Source organism: Oncorhynchus clarkii, chromosome 5 (assembly GCF_045791955.1).
Source record: "Oncorhynchus clarkii lewisi isolate Uvic-CL-2024 chromosome 5, UVic_Ocla_1.0, whole genome shotgun sequence".
Taxonomy (NCBI): domain Eukaryota; kingdom Metazoa; phylum Chordata; class Actinopteri; order Salmoniformes; family Salmonidae; genus Oncorhynchus; species Oncorhynchus clarkii.
In genome coordinates, this window is record NC_092151.1 from 9705120 (window position 1) to 9727932 (window position 22813).

Genomic DNA, 22813 nt, shown 5'->3' on the forward strand with positions numbered 1-22813 from the left:
ATTTACTATCCTCTGACCTGCTCCCTACGCTGACACCATGAACTAACCCTCTCCACCTGCAGAGGATGCAGCTTTCAAAGACATGGTCTCTTTTAGTTGACCTGACCTGGCATGATATATTGCTTGCTTGTTTGTTAGTTAGTTAGTTTTTCGGTTTGAGATTTTTAATAAATTATTATTATTTCCATACTAAACACCAGTTGTTATTTTTTCCCCCCACAGCGACTGGAGGCACCACCACAGTGTACGCAGTGGAGGCGGACGGAGACCCCAACGCCAACTTCAACCCCAACAAGGAGGCGGGCGAGCAGCAGTACCTGTTCAAGTGGAAAGGCTGGTCCCATATCCACAACACCTGGGAGACGGAGGAGACGCTGAAGCTGCAGAACGTCAAGGGCATGAAGAAACTAGACAACTTCAAGAAGAAGGAATCGGACAAGAAGAAATGGTAAGATAATTAATCCGTGAGGGGAAATTGGTTTGTCAATCAGTCAAAAAGATAAACTATCAATAATAACAAATATTACAAAACAGATGTGTACATTTCAATTGTAATGTGGCCTTGGCTATTGGTTGGAAGAGGTGTTTTTGAGTTCTGGGTTTTTTCACTATGTTTTCCTTCTCCAGGATAAAATGTTCTTCACCAGAGGATGTGGAATACTTCAACTGTCAACAGGAACTCATGGACGACTTACACTCACAATATCAGCTGGTGGAGAGGATAATTGGTGAGATGTCCTACTGCCGAGGCGTTCCTTCCATTGTTTATGGTTTGGGGCTGGGACATAGGATTGAGATGTATAGGGCAAACTACACTACTTTATGCAGAGTCAGTCTTGTGGTAGTTCTATAAATAACATTCTTAAAGTATTGCCTAAACATTTTTTGTTTTGATCTGGAATTGTAACGTGTATTCTGTTTTAATGTCACCCAGGGCATTCAAATCAGAAGTCGGCGGCCGGTTTTCCGGACTACCTGTGCAAGTGGCAGGGCCTGTCGTACTCCGAGTGCAGCTGGGAGGACGGAGCCCTCATCTCCAGAAAGTACCAGAAGAGCATAGATGACTATATGCGCAGAAACCAGTCCAAGACCATTCCCTCCAGAGACTGCAAGGTAAAGAGTAGGGTGATATTGCCCCTAGACCAGGTATAGGCGACTAGATTCAGTCGGAGCGGATGTTCGGGGGCTGGAACATAAACTATAATCATTTCTACACTGCAAATTGACCACCTCTAAGCCCCAAAATAAATTGTACTTCGAAGAAAACAATTTCATACACAGGAGATAATCATATATATATTTATATATATGTTGGTCTGTTCTTGAGTACAATTTCCCTTTCCTGGTTGTTTGTCTTTTATTTAACGTAACCCATTTCCTCCACTTAAAGCCCCTCGTGGTCTGTCCTTTCGTAACACATTGGATTGGAGAGGGGAAGTCTTTTTCTGTTTCCTCTCCATTCCCTTTAAAAACTGAGGACCTGGCAAGGACCCAGTTGTAGAGACTTGGGATCGTTTTAGGAACCGGGCCGTAGTTTGAGTAGTTGACTTAGAGCGGTCATCCCTTTTTTTTTTTGGAATGACAGAGAACTGGCGGACTCCGTTGCAATGACTTGTTTTAATTTTGAACTTCAAACTCACTCACGCTCTCTCCTGTCTCCCCCGTCAGGTGTTGAAACAGAGGCCGAGATTTATTCCCATGAAGAAACAGCCGTCCTATATCGGTGGAGAAGGACTGCAGCTCCGAGACTACCAGTTAGACAGCTTGAACTGGATGGCTCACTCATGGTGCAAGTACGTCATAGTCTTCTTGAGCTTCCGTTGTTGTTGTCACCATGGTTGTTGTATTCCAATTTTTTGCAGAATAATTTGTCAATTTTTTTTTTTTTTTTTTTTTTTTTTTGGGCTCAACTCAGCATTTGGGTGTTCCGTAATTCATATTAAATATCACTGTTCGAAGCCCAGGCATCCTGAATTTGATTTCGATTTTTATCTTTTCACCATCTGAAACCAGACAATAAAATCACTTAGATTAACTTTACTGAAGATAAAAAATACCTTAAAAAAAATAAAATAAGGACCAATACATTTTTTTGTATAATTCTTAAATAAAAAATAACAAAAATATTATATATAGTTTGCATAATCCTGTCGGTGCTCCTAACACTTTTCTCACCATCCTCTTCTCTTCCCAGGGGGAACAGTTGCATCCTGGCAGATGAGATGGGCCTGGGAAAAACCATCCAGACCATCTCCTTCCTCAACTACCAGTTCCATGAACACCAGCTGTACGGACCATTCCTGCTGGTGGTGCCCCTGTCCACACTCGTCTCCTGGCAGAGAGAGATCCAACTGTGGGCCCCGCTCATGAACGTGGTGGTCTACCTGGGTGACATTAGCAGCCGGGGCATGGTAGGCTACAGCCGTAGTGATGGATATGATGGATGACATGGTAGTTATGGGTATGATGGATGGAATGGTAGTTATGGATATGATGGATGGAATGGTAGTTATGGATATGATGGATGACTTTGTAGTTATGGATATGATGGATGGCATGGTAGTTATGGGTATGATGGATGATATGGTAGTTATGGATACGATGGATGACATGGTAGTTATGGATACGATGGATGACATGGTAGTTATGGATACGATGGATGACATGGTAGTTATGGATATGATGGATGACATGGTAGTTATGGATACGATGGATGACATGGTAGTTATGGATGACATGGTAGTTATGGATACGATGGATGACATGGTAGTTATGGATACGATGGATGACATGGTAGTTATGGATATGATGGATGACATGGTAGTTATGGATACGATGGATGACATGGTAGTTATGGATACGATGGATGACATGGTAGTTATGGATACGATGGATGACATGATAATTATGGATATGATGGATGACATGGTAGGCTACAGCAGTAGTGATGGATATTCTAAGAATATTTTGAAGATAAATACACAACGGACAGGATGAGAGGACTAGAGTACCAATGGGCAGTAGCGAATTGAAAATCTGAGTTGGGTTTCAGTTCAACATATGTTCAGAATCTATGGAATGTCACTCCTGAACTCAGGGCAACATGTGCCACGTTTTCATTGGTCTGTACATTGAGTTGGGGGCAGGATACTTGTTATTTGGCAATTGGGTAAGTTGTACTGCACGGACTTCTGATTGGTCAAACCCAGGCTATGGTGGGGGGGGGGGTTATAAATAGCATCCTGTTCCTTTGTTCGGGGGGGGGGGGGGGGAGCAGCTGAGGACAGGGGACTGAACATCTACCTCCCAAGCATAACATATTGATTTAACCTTCTCAAATAAACCTATTTTTTTCCTCTGATTTGCATTGGAGTTTGTGTTATTGAGAATAGCATACATTTCTAACAATATGATAGATGACATGATAGGCTACATCGTCAGTGATGGATATGATGGGGGTATACAATAATATTCCCCATTTAGATTATGATTCAGAACAGATGAGAGGGTTTTTCAAACTGCTGATATTGCATAGGGTCTCTTGAGTGGTGCAGCGGTCTAAGACCACTTTAATAAATTAATTAATTAAACCGTATCACAACCAGCCGTGATTGGGGGTCCCATAGGGCGGCACACAATTGGCCCAGCGTTGTCCGGTTTAGGGTTTGGCCGGGGTGGGCCGTCATTGTAAATAAGAAGTTGTTATTAACTGACTTGATTAGTAAAATAAAGGCTAAATAATAGGGGTTTCTGGTACTTGATATTTGAGGAGTGTTTTACTATGAAGTATACTATTTAAAGATTGAGACACCTTTTCTTGAGTTGAGGCTGCGTTTAATTATGAATTCTTCCTTTGTTACTTTTTAGATCAGAACACATGAATGGATGCACGTTCAGAACAAGAGACTCAAGTTTAACATCCTGCTAACAACATATGAAATTCTCCTAAAAGATAAGGTAAGATCATGTTTCTTAGATCTTTGTGAGTTGAAAGATTTTTCAAGAGCAAAAAAAGTCATTAATCAATTAATTATTTACACAATAATACCTGAGCTAAACTGCACACAGAGGACAAAACTTGTATCCATGAGTTCATCTGATTTTATTAAGGGCATGGTAGTAGACTCTGGGTCAGTAGCTAAAGGGCCTCATCGTCAGTAGATCAAGTGCTTCTTTGCCAAAATCATGAAGTATCCCTTTTATTAATTTATTTGTATTTTTTTTAACCTTATTTAACTAGGCAAGTCAGTTAAGAACAAATTCTTATTTTCAATGACGGCCTAGGAACAGTGGATTAATTGCCTGTTCAAGGTCTGAACGACAGATTTGTACCTTGTCAGCTCGGGGATTTGAACTTGCAACCTTCCGGTTACTAGTCCAACGCTCTAACCACTAGGCTACCCTGCCACCCCGTAGTCATTTAGCTTTTGCCCAAGTGATTTACTTGTCAACATTAACATGGAAGACCCAACCCTGGTGTGGCCATCACCATGTGCTAACCCAGTGAGCCATTGGCACCACATTGTATAACTGCCACTTTGTGTCCACTATGCAGGGATTCCTGGGGAACGTGCCATGGGCCTTCATCGGCGTGGATGAGGCCCACCGGCTGAAGAACGACGACTCGCTCCTTTATAAGACCATGATGGACTTCAAGTCCAACCACCGGCTGCTCATCACCGGCACGCCGCTGCAGAACTCACTCAAAGAGCTCTGGTCCCTGCTGCACTTCATCATGCCCGAAAAGTAGGTCACCTAGCCGGTGTGTATGTGGCGGGGGGGGGGGTGTTGACTGTCCTATTTTGATTGAATTGTGTGTGTGTGAGAAGACTAGCTGTCCTATATGAGTTAACGGCTGCAAATCTGATGGTGCTCTTTTAGTAGAGTTAGATCAAAGCTGAATGTCTCTGAAAATATATCACACTGATCACAGTATTCTACATAACAGAACCGTGTTTATAATAGCATAGTATAACGTTACTGGAAAACGACAACACAGCATTTTTATTTCATGTGGCCAAAACTCAACTGCAAACTGCACTTAGCAAAATACACTGGTATGCTATGCTACAGTTTTAACACCATCTGCTCTAAAATGAGTTCACTGGCAATCATTCCAAGCAACACTGTAGGCTCCTTCCAAGCAACACTGTAGGCTCCTTCCAAGCAACACTGTAGGCTCCTTCCAAGCAACACTGTAGGCTCCTTCCAAGCAACACTGTAGGCTCCTTCCAAGCAACACTGTAGGCTCCTTCCAAGCAACACTGTAGGCTCCTTCCAAGCAACACCGTAGGCTCCTTCCAAGCAACACTGTAGGCTCCTTCCAAGCAACACTGTCCAGCGCCCCTGGAGCAATTGGGATTAAGTGCCTTGCACTTACGGTCACATCGACAGATTTGGCACCTTTTGGGCTCTGTGATTCGAACCAGTGACCTTTCGGTTACTGGCCCAGCCCTCTGTGTAAAGACTAACTGTTCTATATAAGTTAATTGTGTGTATCAGAGAACTGTGTCCTCTATAATATTATGGAGTGACTTGGAATCAAGGTACCAAGCTGGTTGAAATATGTTCTGTTTCATTGTCCTTGTTCTGGGGCTTTTGGTCCTCAGTATTGCTGATGTCTGGCCTTCTGCCCATGTTTGTGTGTATGTCTGTGTTTTCAGGTTCCACTCCTGGGAGATATTTGAGGAGGAACATGGGAAGGGTAGGGACTCTGGCTACACCAGTCTACACAAGGAGCTGGAGCCCTTCCTGCTGCGTAGAGTCAAGAAGGATGTGGAGAAGTCTCTTCCTGCTAAAGTGGAGCAGATCCTCAGAGTGGAGATGAGCGCCATTCAGAAACAGTACTACAAGTAAGAGCAGACAAATACTACTCATTCAGAAACAGTACTACAAGTAAGAGCAGACAAATACTACTCATTCAGAAACAGTCTACAAGTAAGAGCAGACAAATACTACTCATTCAGAAACAGTACTACAAGTAAGAGCAGACAAATACTACTCATTCAGAAACAGTACTACAAGTAAGAGCAGACGAATACTACTCATTCAGAAACAGTACTACAAGTAAGAGCAGACAAATACTACTCATTCAGAAACAGTACTACAAGTAAGAGCAGACGAATACTACTCATTCAGAAACAGTACTACAAGTAAGAGCAGACGAATACTACTCATTCAGAAACAGTACTACAAGTAAGAGCAGACAAATACTACTCATTCAGAAACAGTACTAGAACTAAGAACAGATAAATACTACTCATTCAGAAACCGTACTATAAGTCAGAACAGATACTACTAGGGTTGGGCACAGTTAAGCAAATATCTGAATATATTCGTGAACTTGAGTGGGTAAAATTGAGAATCAAAATGTAGGCCTATTTTAACAAAAAAAAGCTGTAAATTAAATTACTACTTATTCAGAAACGGTACTACAAGTAAGAACAGATGGATATTAGAGTTTGTGATTTGAACAAAATTCCAAATTGGGCAAATATATATATTTTTTGCGATTACGATATATCATTCTTGGGAGAGATGCTAGAGCTGGGCGATGTGGACCAAAAGACATACTGTGACTAATGGAACTATTTTGTTGGATAACAACATACATTTTACTTTACACTAGACCATATTTTTTCTTCTGTGTAAAATAACATAATTTAGATGGTAGACTGATTTTTTAAAAACTATTTCATCCAACATATCCAGGAAGCATGATTTGATATTTTTTAAGTGCAACTTGTCAAAATGGGATGATCCGATGTTATTTGTCTCTTGAGAGAATTTCCAGACATCTTTGTGCACATTGTCCTACAGGCTATATTATTCACCACATGAGGAAGTGGGAACTCAAAACACTTTGCTGGATTGCTAACTCTAAATGTGATATTGTTGCTAGATAGCCATGTAGGCTAATTGATTAATTTATTAGTAAATGTAGGCTAATGTCCTACACTAGGGCTAGGTTACTTGATGTAGGCCTGTTCACTGCAAATGGAGCGCTGCGCTCCCTGGCCACACCTACTCCGGTTGTAAAGTTGTCACAAACTCAATATTTAAAGGTGAGACCCAAGCTGTGACTCTCCTCTCTGTAACTACAACAGTAGCGTCTTTGAAAACTGTATTTTTCCCCGCAATTTTTGGGAATGGTCATACTCTTCTGATTTGCTTCTCTCCCTCCTCCGTGCGCACAGTGGAAGTCGGTAGCCGATAGCGAAACGGGGGGACAGGCGGACACTTTCATAGCAGGAATCAACATGATGTACAGGCTATTACTGTTGACCAAATAATGGTTCTAGAACAATCTACAGGAACGTTGTGTAGAAAAACCACAAAGTTATCGACATAAAGCAAAATGCTTGGGTAAGAGGAAGGAGACGTCGTCGTCTGTAAGTTTTGGTTTATCGTTCCACTAGATAGTACTCATTCTGAACAGAACTACAAGTAACGTCATAACTCAACTCTCTGCATCGTTGCCCTCTGCCATATCCTGCAATGCAAATTACCAGAAGCATGAAACCAATAGAAACTAACATGGGAGCAGACTAGGTCGATGTTTATGCACATCAAGGACATGTCCAGTAATTCAGTTCCACAGCTTAGACCCAGTTGGCCTCATTTAACACAATATATTGATCAATTACATCAAAGGAATCTCTGGTATAACATTTTAGGAAGATTTGAACACTTAGATCCACCTCTGGAGGGTGTGCCTGTACTGGTGGTGTTGTCTCCGAGTGCTGCAGCTTCAGCCCAGAGGCTCTCAGCAGCTTTCTGGCTGTGCAGTCGGAGGTGTTTTAGTCATTGGTGTTGTAGGGCAGTCTTACCTGCCTCCCCAGCCCTCCTTCTGTACTGGCAACTCTGTTATCAACCATTGCAGCTTGGCTGGGGGGTGGACAACACACCCCCTTGTAGTTCCACTGGGACTTTGGGGGCTTCATCAGGAGTGTGCAATATTCCAAAAGATATCAAAGATGTACTTCACCTTTTATATTAAAAAAACAGTCAGTCACCTCACCTCAATAACTTGTAAACAGGCATATGGCTCCATAACATAGAGGGGCTGTTTCCCGGACAGAAATGAAGCCTTATCTTGGACTAATTTGCACTTTTAAACTGGACCTAGGAAAATTGAACTTCTCCAACATAGTATAAAATAGTCTAGGTATTTAAGTGCGGGTATAAACTAAACCTAGGATGTAGGTGTAACTTCATGTTTCCTGTTTCCTGCTCCTTTTCCAAACGAGTTAATCCAGAAATGAATACAAATTGTATTAGATACATTACAAATGGTAGTAATCACGCTGTATTGGGGTATTTTTTTTAACTACTAAGCCTGTGTTGGGTCAAACAGGTGGATTTTGACGAGGAACTACAAGGCCCTGAGTAAAGGTACCAAAGGTAGCACGTCTGGCTTCCTTAACATCATGATGGAGCTGAAGAAGTGCTGCAACCACTGCTATCTCATCAAGCCCCCGGAGGACAGCGAGTTCTACAACAAACAGGAGGCCTTACAGGTGAGTGGGGGTGGAAGTAAATGTAAATTTTACTCACTCAATTGTCAAACCTTGGCATTAAGGCATTCTGGGGGGGCGGGAGCACGTCCACTGACTTGAAGCCTAAATTGAGTTTTAAACGTGGGAAAGTAGCTGCATTTCAGTCTTGGGTTTTGAAAAATTATATTTTGCTAGCATATTCATTACTTAAAAACTGCTGGACATTCCATTAACACTACGTCACGTTTTCCTAACAACACTAGCAACGCAGGGAGCAGGCCAGCCCTGCAAGTGTGTGTGTGTGGGGAGGGGGGTTGCCTAGCAGCACGTGCCTCTGAGGGAGTTGACATCTGCATTATGCGATTTGAAAATATATATATTTTTAATAATCTGTTCAGGCTGAACAGCTAGCACGACAGCTAAAATGGCTTTGAAAAAATATGATTTCAGCTAATAGGGACAAAAATCTAACAAAATATCTACATTCACTAATCATAAACTATTTTCATATTATAGAAATGTAGGCACATTTGTGGACTATTTTTTACATTGCCTTAAATAGTGAAAACTGTGTAAACATCAACCCTAAAAAAAATGCTGAATGTGTGTGTTTCAGCCACAAGCCACTCATCAGCGTTAGTTGACATGTTTTGGTTGTTACACTGGTGCTACTCTTAGTTACACCACTCTTTTATAAGTTTGCTCACGGAATGTGGTGAAGTTAGAGGCCTATGTTTAGTTACTGTTGGCCTCTTTAATAAGGTGATGCTGGGTTTTGTCCAATATCCATATATCAGGATACTTATTATTAACATTGAATTCTTTCCAGAGTTCGCATGGACGCACACTAATCTCTCCCCCTGCCCCCCTCGCCCTTTCCCCCTGCCCCTGCCCCTCTCTCCCTGCAGCACCTAATCCGGAGCAGTGGGAAGCTGGTGCTGCTGGACAAGCTGCTGCTGCGTCTGCGGGAGCGTGGCCACCGTGTGCTCATCTTCTCCCAAATGGTCCGGATGCTGGACATCCTGGCCGAGTACCTGAAGAGCCGCCAGTTCCTCTTCCAGGTCAGCAGCTCTCTGGCTCCTTATGTACAGATCTAGGATCAGCTTCTCCTCTCCTAATCCTAAACTTAACCCATTAGCGAGAGAAATTGTAAACTGACCCAAGATCAGTGTTTAAGGGTGACTTCACCACATTCCTATCCCCTTCCCATATACTGGTGTATCGTAGATCTCCAGGAAGAAGTTTGGGCTTTAAGGAATTTGTAGGTTGAATACTCCCTAAAGAAGTCTGTTCAACATTTACATTTTTTTAGCAAATCTTGTATTGGCTTAAGGCACAATGGCTTACTAAAAATGGTAAATAGGGTGCTTTCCTAGTCAGGATTCAGCTCAGTGGTTATCTAAGCAAAGTACCTAGAAGGTCCTAAAGTTACCATACTTAAACCCCTAAAGATAAGCGAAATACAAAAACATTTAAACGTTGAAATACATTGAGAGTTTGCTGGGACAAGGACTAAATGTGTCTTATCTTTGTAGAGATTGGACGGCTCCATCAAGGGAGAGATGAGGAAACAGGCACTGGACCATTTCAACGCTGAGGGCTCTGAGGTAAGTGTGGAATGAATGCACCATAATATCTACTACTACGCTAACAGCCAGGGTTGGGGACAAATCAGATTACTTCCTGAATCGACTGAGTTGAAAACCCCAACCTTGCTAATTTTACTCGATAGTTTTACTCAATAATTCACTGATGGGGCGAATATATAATTGGAAATCTACTGTAATGAACCATCTTACACCACACGTTATTACATCTCACTTCCTCCCATCCAGGATTTCTGCTTCTTGTTGTCAACGCGGGCGGGCGGTCTGGGCATCAACCTGGCGTCGGCCGACACGGTGGTCATCTTTGACTCTGACTGGAACCCACAGAATGACCTGCAGGCCCAGGCCAGAGCCCACAGGATTGGCCAGAAGAGACAGGTATGCAACCAATTACTTTGTGAAGTTGACTTGCGGTCAAGTTCAACGTCAAGTTTTTGTTACCCAATGACAAAGCGGTTAAGAAACCAAAATAGAGTTGATTAATACAGGTTTTTAGAGCTATGTGCTATTGGTCATTGGTCTCTCTTACCATCTATCTGTATAGTGATGTGTAGTGTAGAGGTCTGTATGGAGGGCTGTTTGTATTAGAGGTCGACCGATTATGATTTTAACACAGATTCCGATTTATTGGAGGACCAAAAAAAACTGATACCGATTTATTGGAGGACCAAAAAAAACTGGTACCGATTTATTGGAGGACCAAAAAAAGCTGATATCGATTAAATTGGCTGATAAAAAAAAGATGTCTGTGTGTAATAATGACAATTACACCAATACTGAATAAACACTTATTTTAACTTAAACTAAATTGATTGTATTAATGTATTATAATAAGTTCCTTGCTCAGAACATATGAAAGCTGGTGGTTCAATTTTCCCAGTTCTTCAATATTCCCACTTAAGAAGTTTTAGGTTGTAGTTATAGGAATTATAGGACTATTTCTCTCGATACCGTTTGTATTTCATATACCTTTGGATGTTCTTATAGGCATTATAGTATTGCCAGCCTAATCTCGGGGGTTGATGGGCTTGAAGTCATGAACAGCTCTGTGCTTCAAGCATTGCGAAGAGCTGCTGGCAAACGCAGGAAAGTGCTGTTTGAATGAATGCTTTACGAGTCTGCTGCTGTCTACCACGGCTCAGTCAGACTGCTCTATCAAATCATAGACTTAATTATAATATAATAAACACACAGAAACACGAGCCTTGTCATTAATATGGTCAAATCCGGAAACGATCATTTCGAAAACAAAACATTTATTATTTCAGTGAAATACAGAACCGTTCCATATTTTATCTAACGGGTGGCATCCCTACGTCGTAAGTATTGCTAGGTTGTGTTACATTGCACAACCTTCAATGTTATGCCATAATTATGTCAAATTCTTTCAAATTAATTACGGTCCTCACACAGTTCGCAACGAGCCAGGCGGCCCAAACTGCTGCATATACCCTGACACTGCTTGCACTGAACGCAAGAGAAGTGACACAATTTCCCTAGTTAATATCGCCTGCTAACATGCATTTATTTTAACTAAATATGCAGGTTTAAAAAATATACTTGTGTGTTGATTTAAAGAAAGGCATGGATGTTTATGGTTAGGTACATTGGTGCAACGATTGTGCTTTTTTCCCCTCTAATGCGCCTTTGTTAATTCATCACCCGTTTGGCGAAGTAGGCTGTGATTCGATGATAAATTAATTATTTTCAACGCAGGACAAGCTATTTAACCTAGTAATATCATCAATCATGTGTAATTTGATGTTTTTTTTACAAGATAAGTTTAATGCTAGCTAGCAACTTACCTTGGCTCCTTGCTGCTCTCGCGTAACAGGTGGTCAGCCTGCTGCGAAGTTTCCTCGTGGATTGCAATGTAATTGGCCATAATTGGCGTCAAAAAATGCCGATTAACAATTATGAAAACTTGAAATCGGCCCTGCCGATTAATCGGCCGACATGTAGTGTATATTGATGTATACAGGGCTCATTTGTAAAAGAGACCTTGGTCTCAGCATGACTCACTGTGAAAATAAAATAATTATAATAGAAAACAGGCCGTTGTTCGCACAACACGCATTGTCAAGTTCTATTGATACCCAATGACCGCAGGCACTAGACCAAGATACATTGTCATATGAGTCCATGTTGTATTGAATAGTTTTGTAAAGCTATTGCTGTTAATCTCCTCTGATTTTGTCATTCACCCTATATCCTGAACAAACATGCTTTCCCCATCTATAATAAAGCATTACGTAGTTGTGGACATCCAACATGAAACCTGTATGTCTCCCAGGTGAACATCTACCGCCTGGTGACTAAGAGCTCGGTGGAGGAGGAGATCATTGAGCGGGCCAAGAAGAAGATGGTGCTGGACCATCTAGTCATCCAGAGGATGGACACCACGGGCAAGACGGTCCTCCACACCGGCACCGCCCCCTCCAGGTACACAAATACACACTGAAAACACACTCACATCTCTAGGTGCTTACACACAGGCAAGAGCCCACAAACTCACGCGAGAACACATGCAAGAGCCCACAAACTCACGCGAGAACACATGCAAGAGCCCACAAACTCACGCGAGAACACAGGCAAGAGCCCACAAACTCACGCGAGAACACATGCAAGAGCCCACAAACTCACGCGAGAACACATGCAAGAGCCCACAAACTCACGCGAGAACACATGCAAGAGCCCACAAACTCACGCGAGAACACATGCAAGCCCACAAACTCACGCGAGAACACATGCAAACTCACGCGAGAACACATGCAAGAGCTCACGCGAGAACACATGCAAGAGCCCACAAACTCACGCGAGAACACATGCAAGAGCCCACAAACTCACGCGAGAACACAGGCAAGAGCCCACAAACTCACGCGAGAACACAGGCAAGAACCCACAAACTCACGCGAGAACACAGGCAAGAGCCCACAAACTCACGCGAGAACACAGGCAAGAGCCCACAAACTCACGCAAGAACACATGCAAGCGCACTTACTCTTTACACATTTTTTTATTTTTTAGTTATTTAGCAGACTCTTTTATCCAGAGCGACTTACAGGAGCAATTGGGGTTAAGTGCCTTGCTCAAGGGAACGTCAACATAAATTTCACATAGTCGGCTTGGGGATTCAAACCGGCGACCTCTCGGTTACTGGCCCAACGCTCTTAACCACTAGGCTACATGCTGCTTTATACGCACATAGCCAGTTACACCTTACACTCTCAACTACATCAACAAAACGCATACTTCCTCAGTGTGCTTAGTCTCTTACAAACACACACCCTATAGCTACCCTCTAGATGCTTACTCACAAACACCCACCCTATAGCTACCCTTTTTTTTAAACATTTATTTTACCTTTTATTTAACTAGGCAAGTCAGTTCTCATTTTCAATGACGGCCTAGGAACAGCGGGTTAACTGCCTGTTCAGGGGCAGAACGACAGATTTGAACCTTGTCAGCTCGGGGATATGAACTTGCAACCTTTCGGTTACTAGTCCAACACTAGGCTACCCTGCCCTATAGCTACCCTCTAGATCCTTACTCACAAATACACACCCTATAGCTACCATCTAGATGCTTACTCACAAATAAACACCATCCTTCTGAGGTGTTCATGGTCATGCACACACCCCTGCAAGGTTTTTTGGGTTCTCATTTGGAACTTCCATCACTTGCAGTGCCACTCCGTTCAACAAGGAGGAGCTGTCGGCCATTTTGAAGTTTGGTGCCGAGGAGCTGTTCAAGGAGCAGGAGGGGGAGGAGCAGGAGCCTCAGGTTTGTCACTCACCTCATCACTATCACGATACTATGTTACACATTTTTTTGTGACAAAAAAGGACACAAAGCAGACTAAACTAGACTAAAAACCTGCTTAATTTAAAATAGTTATATAATGGGGGAGGGGTAAATAAATGTGACTGGATGGAAAAATAAGGCTGTTTGTTTTCAACAAGATATGAATTCTGCTTCATGTTTTGTTTACTTGCCATGATACTGATATCCTGACAACCCTAATCCTTATCATTGTAGGTCCAAACTGTGGTACTTTGCAGTTCCTATTAATCTTTCATGTTGCATTTGTTCTGATGTAGACCTATATTGTCCCTGTGTGTCTGATGTTGGTTGACAAATTCAGGTTCCCCTCTGTGGATCGGTGAAGTTAATCCGTTTTTCATAAACTGACTTTTCGGGTTTCACTTTGGCAGGATATGGACATCGACGATATCCTGAAGAGAGCCGAGACCAGAGAGAATGACCCCGGCCCCTCCACTGTTGGAGAGGAGCTGCTCTCACAGTTCAAGGTATTTATCAAGTTCATCGCAAGTAAAGGCTTTAAAAAATTTAAAAAAACACTAATGGAAAGAAAGGCACTAGTAAGAATGAAAATAAGTACAATAGTGTTTTAAAATTCTGTAAACGTAAAGGGCACAATTTCTGGACATCGATTAAGTTTAGTCCTGGACCAAAAAATATTTATGAATATTCTCCATTTACCATGCTATTTCTAGTCCAGGACTAGGCTAAATCGGTGTCCGGGAAACGGGCCCTAATAAGAGTAAAACAAATAAAATGATAAGTCAATCCGCTGAGCCTCTGTGACCTCTCGACCTAACTTTGACCCCTCCCTGCCAGGTGGCCAACTTCTCCATGATGGAGGAGGAGGAGATCGTCATGGATTCTGAGCGCCACCATCGGGGCTGGGATGACATCATCCCTGAGGAGCAGCGGCGGCGGATGGAGGAGGAGGAGAGGCAGAAAGAGCTGGAGGAGATCTACCTGCTGCCCCGCATGAGGAACTGTGCCAAACAGGTTAGCTTGGGGGCACTCCCTCCTCTCTCACACGCACACACAGCAGTACTCTCCAATGCAGAGTTTGGGTTTATCAATGAATCATAACAGGAATGCCAGATTTTTTTCTAAATGCTTCTGTCTTAGAATTGTAATAGACTGGTAGCTTTCTTTGTCTTCTGAACTAATATGTTGTGCCGTACAGTTCCGTCCCTGTCAGTGGAGGATGTGCAACGGGTTCCATTGGAATGGTTCTCATTCTAATAATACATTGTTGTTTGATATGTGGTTCCAGGTCAACTTTAACGGCAGTGAGAGCCGGCGTAGTAGAAACAGACGGTATTCCGGCTCCGACAGCGACTCCGTCTCGGATCGCAAGAGGCCCAAGAAACGAGGACGACCTCGGACCATTCCACGAGAAAACATCAAGGGCTTCAGCGATGCTGAGATACGAAGGTAAGCACTACACATGAGATGCATCCCAAATGGCACCCGATTCCCTTAATAGCACTATAGGGATTTGGGGAACATTTTGGGATACACGTGATGTTGTTAAATGTCTTCTATCCTGTGGGAAAAGTCCCCCCCCCCCACACAATACCTTTTGGGGATGTAGAAAATGCACTCACTTCCATTACCTCGACTTCGCCTCACAACTTTCTCTTTTCCTACATAGATTTATCAAGAGCTACAAAAAGTTTGGTGGACCACTTGAAAGGTAACTGCAGGCAAAAACTACAAAATGTGGTTTCACTTATTTGACAACTTTTGTCAACATGCTATTTGACCAACCAAAAAAATCAACCTCTTTCAGACTGGATGCTATTGCCCGTGATGCCGAACTAGTGGACAAGTCTGAACATGACCTGAAGCGTCTGGCGGAGACGGTTCACAACGGCTGTCTGAAGACTCTCAGGGAGAACCCCTGTGGACCAGAGAAGACGTCAGGTACTTCAGTGTTTGACTTGTACTGAAATAGGTGCCGATACTCATTTTGGGTGTTTTATATTTAGGTGCAGCAGCTCCACAATACATTTGAGCTAATATTCTATAAAAGGAACAGGGGCTCAAACAGTTTAGAATTTGAGGTGCTGGTACTCAGCTCCGGTTAGCACCTGCCCAAGTCGAACACTGGGTACTTTCCACTGTCTTGTCTTTTGTCTGTCTGTCTCTATCCATCCTTCCCTCCCAATATATTCATCTCTCTTTCCAGTCCATCTCTACCATCCTTCCATCCCAATATATTCATCTCTTTCCAGTCCATCTCTATCCATCCTTCCATCCCAATATATTCATCTCTTTCCAGTCCATCTCTATCCATCCTTCCATCCCAATATATTCATCTCTTTCCAGTCCATCTCTATCCATCCTTCCATCCCAATATATTCATCTCTTTCCAGTCCATCTCTATCCATCCTTCCATCCCAATATATTCATCTCTCTTTCCAGTCCATCTCTATCCATCCATCTCTCTCCTGCTAATCCAAACAATGTCAAAATCCACTGTTAAGTTGCTCAATAAGTGTCTGTCACTGGTTTTAAACCTCTCTCTGCCTCACCACCAGGAGGCAGAAGAGGGAAAGTGAAAGGCCCTACGTTCAGGATCTCGGGAGTCCAGGTGAACGCCAAGCTGGTGATCTCCCACGAGGAGGAGCTGGCGCCGCTCCACAAAGCCATTCCTGCCGACCCCGATGAGAGGAAGAGGTCTGTCTACATTCGGTCTCATACCTCAAACTTGGGTTACGTCCCAAATGGCTCCCTTAATTCCCTATTTAGTGCACTACTTTTGACCAGGGTCCATTTGGAACAAAGCCATGCTGCTTTTACTCAACTCCTCCATCACACAACAGTTAATTGTTTCAAGTTTTACACTCGCATAGCAGCCAATACAAACGGAAATCCCTTGGCATAACAAATAGCATAGGCCCATCTAAATCCACACCGTGTATTAAATGGCATAGGCCCATCTAAATCCACACCGTGTATTAAATAGCATAGGCCCATCTAAATCCACACCATGTATTAAATAGCATAGGCCCATCTAAATCCACACCGTGTATTAAATAGCATAGGCCCATCTAAATCCACACCGTGTATTAAATAGCATAGGCCCATCTAAATCCACACCATGCATAGGCCCATCTAAATCCACACCATGCATAGGCCCATCTAAATCCACACCATGTATTAAATAGCATAGGCCCATCTAAATCCACACCATGTATTATATAGCATAGGCCAGGGGTCTTCAACATTTTCTTGCCCAGGGACCCACTTCCTGGCAAACTGGTGACCCAGGAACCCCCATCATACATTAGCAAAAAAATAGCCTATTGACTGTTTTTTTCCCAAAGCGTTCTATATTTCAGGTTCTCCAGTGAGTCTAATTGGCTTCAATTAGTATAATTTGCTCAATATTAGGAGTTGACGTCATTAGAAATAACATTCTCCTCTTTTCTAATGCAGGTATGTAATAAAATAAAAATAATTAAAGGTGGTTTATTCTGTTGCTAACTATATTCATGAACATTTCAATACAAATAAGAAATCTTGTTTTATATTTTTGCGGACCCCCTGCAGTACCTAGGTGTCTGCGAATCCCCGGTTGAAAACCCCTGGCACAGGCCTATCTAAATCCACAACATTTATTTATTCATTAAAGGGCAGACATGACTTTCACAATGTTTTAAGAACTATGAAACCAGTCTGTACTTACAATGTAAATATGATTGTTGCATACCTAGTTTTAGGACCAATTCATATAAAATGAAACTTTCTACTCTTACTGAATCCAAACCCTTCTCTTTTCTTAGGTACACAATTCCATGCCACTCCAAGGCAGCACACTTTGACATTGATTGGGGCAAGGAGGACGACTCTAGCCTGCTCATAGGAATCTACGAGTATGGTTACGGCAGCTGGGAAATGATTAAAATGGACCCTGACCTCAACCTGACACACAAGGTGAGTCTGAATAAATTACATGTATGTGCACCACAGTTTTTAATATTACTCTAAAAACTACCACTACTACTACTATAACAACTACTACTACTACTACTACTACTACTACTACCACTACTAACATCACTACTGCTACCACCACTACTACTACTACTACTACTACTACTACTACTACTACTACTACTACTACCACTACTACTACCATCACTACTACTACTACTACTACTACTACCACTACTACTACTACCACTACTACTACTACCACTACTACTACCATCACTACTACTACTACTACTACTACTACTACTACCTACTACTACTACTACCACTACTACTACCATCACTACTACTACTACTACTACCACTACTACTACCATCACTACTACTACTACTACTACTACTCACTACTACTACCACTACTACTACCACTACTACTACTACCACTACTACTACTACTACTACTACTACTACTACTACTATCACTACTACTACCATCTACTACTACTACCATACCACACTACTACTACCACTACTACTACTACTACTACTACTACCACTACTACTACCATCACTACTACTACTACTACTACTACTACCATCACTACTACTACTACCACTACTACTACTACTACCACTACTACTACTACCACTACTACTACCATCACTACTACTATACCTACTACCACAACTACTACTACCATCACTACTACTACTACCACTACTACTACTACTACCATCACTACTACTACTACTACTACTACCATCACTACTACTACCACTACTACTACCATCACTACTACTACTACTACTACCATCACTACTACTACTACTACTACTACTATTACTACTACTACTACCATCACTACAACTACTACTACTACCATCACTACAACTACTACTACTACCATCACTACTACTACTACTACTACTACTACTACTACTACTACTACTACCACTACTACTACCATCACTACTACTACTACTACCATCACTACTACTACTACTACCACTACTACTACCATCACTACTACTACTACTACCACTACCACTACTACTACCATCACTACTACTACCATCACTACTACTACTACTACCATCACTACTACTACCATCACTACTACTACTACTACCATCACTACTACTACTACTACCATCACTACAACTACTACTACTACCATCACTACTACTACTACTACCACTACTACTACTACCACTACTACTACCACCACTACTACTACCACCACTACTACTACTACCACTACTACTACTACCACTACTACTACTACCATCACTACTACCATCACTACTACCACTACTACTACTACCACTACTACTACTACTACTACTACTACTACTACTACTACTACTACCACTACTACTACTACCACTACTACTACCATCACTACTACCACTACTACTACTACCACTACTACTACTACCACTACTACTACCATCACTACTACTACTACTACTACTACTACTACCATCACTACTACTACTACCACTACTACTACCATCACTACTACTACCATCACTACTACCACTACTACTACCATCACTACTACTACTACTACTACTACTACCACTACTACTACCATCACTACTACTACCATCACTACTACTACCATCACTACTACTACCATCACTACTACTACCATCACTACTACTACTACCACTACTACTACCATCACTACTACTACCACTACTACTACCACTACTACCACTACTACTACCATCACTACTACTACTACCACTACTACTACCATCACTACTACTACCATCACTACTACTACCACTACTACTACCACTACTACTACTACTACTACTACCACTACTACTATACCTACTACCACTACTACTACTACTACTACTACTACAACTACTACTACCATCACTACTACTACTACCACAACTACCACTACTACTACTACCACTACTACTACCATCACTACTACTACTACTACCACTACTACTACCATCACTACCATCACTACTACTACTACTACTACTACTACCATCACTACTACTACTACCACAACTACTACTACTACCATCACTACTACTACTACCACTACTACTACTACTACCACTACTACTACTACCACTACTACTACCATCACTACTACTATACCTACTACCACAACTACTACTACCATCACTACTACTACTACCACTACTACTACTACCACTACTACTACTACCACTACTACTACCACCATCACTACTACTACCACTACTACTACCATCACTACTACTACTACTACTACCATCACTACTACTACTACTACTACTACTACTACTACTACTACTACTACTACTACTACTACTACTACTACCATCACTACAACTACTACTACTACCATCACTACTACTACTACTACTACTACTACTACTACTACTACTACTACCACTACTACTACCATCACTACTACTACTACCACTACTACTACCATCACTACTACTACTACTACCATCACTACTCTACTACTACCACTACTACTACCATCACTACTACTACTACTACCACTACCACTACTACTACCATCACTACTACTACCATCACTACTACTACCATCACTACTACTACTACTACCATCACTACTACTACCATCACTACTACTACTACTACTACTACCATCACTACTACTACTACTACCACTACCATCACTACTACTACCATCACTACTACTACTACCACTACTACTACCATCACTACTACTACCACTACTACTACCACTACTACTACTACCACTACTACTACTACCACTACTACTATACCTACTACCACTACTACTACTACTACTACTACAACTACTACTACCATCACTACTACTACTACCACAACTACCACTACTACTACTACCACTACTACTACCATCACTACTACTACTACTACCACTACTACTACCATCACTACCATCACTACTACTACTACTACTACTACCATCACTACTACTACCACAACTACTACTACTACCATCACTACTACTACTACTACCACTACTACTACTACTACCACTACTACTACTACCACTACTACTACCATCACTACTACTATACCTACTACCACAACTACTACTACCATCACTACTACTACTACCACTACTACTACTACCACTACTACTACTACCACTACTACTACCACCATCACTACTACTACCACTACTACTACCATCACTACTACTACTACTACTACCATCACTACTACTACTACTACTACTACTACTACTACTACCATCACTACAACTACTACTACTACCATCACTACTACTACTACTACTACTACCACTACTACTACCATCACTACTACTACTACCACTACTACTACCATCACTACTACTACTACTACCATCACTACTCTACTACTACCACTACTACTACCATCACTACTACTACTACTACCACTACCACTACTACTACCATCACTACTACTACCATCACTACTACTACCATCACTACTACTACTACTACCATCACTACTACTACTACTACCATCACTACAACTACTACTACTACCATCACTACTACTACCACTACTACTACTACCACTACTACTACCACCACTACTACTACCACCACTACTACTACTACCACTACTACTACTACCACTACTACTACTACCATCACTACTACCATCACTACTACCACTACTACTACTACCACTACTACTACTACCACTACTACTACCACTACTACTACCACTACTACTACTACTACCACTACTACTACTACCACCACTACTACTACCACCACTACTACTACTACTACCACTACCACTACTACTACCATCACTACTACTACCATCACTACTACTACTACTACCATCACTACTACTACCATCACTACTACTACTACTACCATCACTACTACTACTACCATCACTACAACTACTACTACTACCATCACTACTACTACTACTACCACTACTACTACTACCACTACTACTACCACCACTACTACTACCACCACTACTACTACCACCACTACTACTACTACCACTACTACTACTACTACTACTACTACTACCACTACTACTACCATCACTACTACTACTACCACTACTACTACCATCACTACTACTACTACTACCATCACTACTCTACTACTACCACTACTACTACCATCACTACTACTACTACTACCACTACCACTACTACTACCATCACTACTACTACCATCACTACTACTACCATCACTACTACTACTACTACCATCACTACTACTACTACTACCATCACTACAACTACTACTACTACTACCACTACTACTACTACCACTACTACTACCACCACTACTACTACCACCACTACTACTACTACCACTACTACTACTACCACTACTACTACTACCACTACTACTACTACCACTACTACTACTACCATCACTACTACCATCACTACTACCACTACTACTACTACCACTACTACTACTACCACTACTACTACCACTACTACTACCACTACTACTACTACTACCACTACTACTACTACCACCACTACTACTACCACCACTACTACTACCACCACTACTACTACTACTACCACTACCACTACTACTACCACCACTACTACTACCACCACTACTACTACCACCACTACTACTACTACCACTACTACTACTACTACTACTACTACTACCACTACTACTACCATCACTACTACTACTACCACTACTACTACCATCACTACTACTACTACTACCATCACTACTCTACTACTACCACTACTACTACCATCACTACTACTACTACTACCACTACCACTACTACTACCATCACTACTACTACCATCACTACTACTACCATCACTACTACTACTACTACCATCACTACTACTACTACTACCATCACTACAACTACTACTACTACCATCACTACAACTACTACTACTACCATCACTACTACTACTACTACCACTACTACTACCACCACTACTACTACCACCACTA

At 41.9% G+C, this 22813-nt stretch overlaps 1 protein-coding gene and 1 non-coding gene across 2 annotated transcripts in view; both read left to right on the plus strand.

Annotated features, from left to right (window-relative positions):
• Positions 1-22813, plus strand: part of LOC139408312 (chromodomain helicase DNA binding protein 1) — a 47268-nt gene that overhangs the window by 10893 nt on the left and 13562 nt on the right. Inside the window, exons 8-28 of the mRNA XM_071152039.1 lie at positions 223-448; positions 628-728; positions 935-1113; positions 1669-1793; positions 2195-2411; positions 3868-3957; positions 4556-4746; positions 5664-5852; positions 8357-8519; positions 9407-9559; positions 10034-10105; positions 10334-10483; positions 12399-12547; positions 13792-13888; positions 14320-14415; positions 14747-14923; positions 15198-15358; positions 15579-15620; positions 15717-15850; positions 16468-16606; positions 17716-17866. Coding sequence (XP_071008140.1) covers positions 223-448; positions 628-728; positions 935-1113; positions 1669-1793; positions 2195-2411; positions 3868-3957; positions 4556-4746; positions 5664-5852; positions 8357-8519; positions 9407-9559; positions 10034-10105; positions 10334-10483; positions 12399-12547; positions 13792-13888; positions 14320-14415; positions 14747-14923; positions 15198-15358; positions 15579-15620; positions 15717-15850; positions 16468-16606; positions 17716-17866 — 3002 coding nt within the window. The remainder of the gene's footprint in view (positions 1-222; positions 449-627; positions 729-934; positions 1114-1668; positions 1794-2194; positions 2412-3867; positions 3958-4555; positions 4747-5663; positions 5853-8356; positions 8520-9406; positions 9560-10033; positions 10106-10333; positions 10484-12398; positions 12548-13791; positions 13889-14319; positions 14416-14746; positions 14924-15197; positions 15359-15578; positions 15621-15716; positions 15851-16467; positions 16607-17715; positions 17867-22813) is intronic.
• LOC139410336 (small nucleolar RNA SNORA53) lies at positions 7686-7903 on the plus strand. Its single transcript, XR_011634498.1, has one exon. It is a non-coding gene; the product is annotated as a small nucleolar RNA SNORA53 (small nucleolar RNA).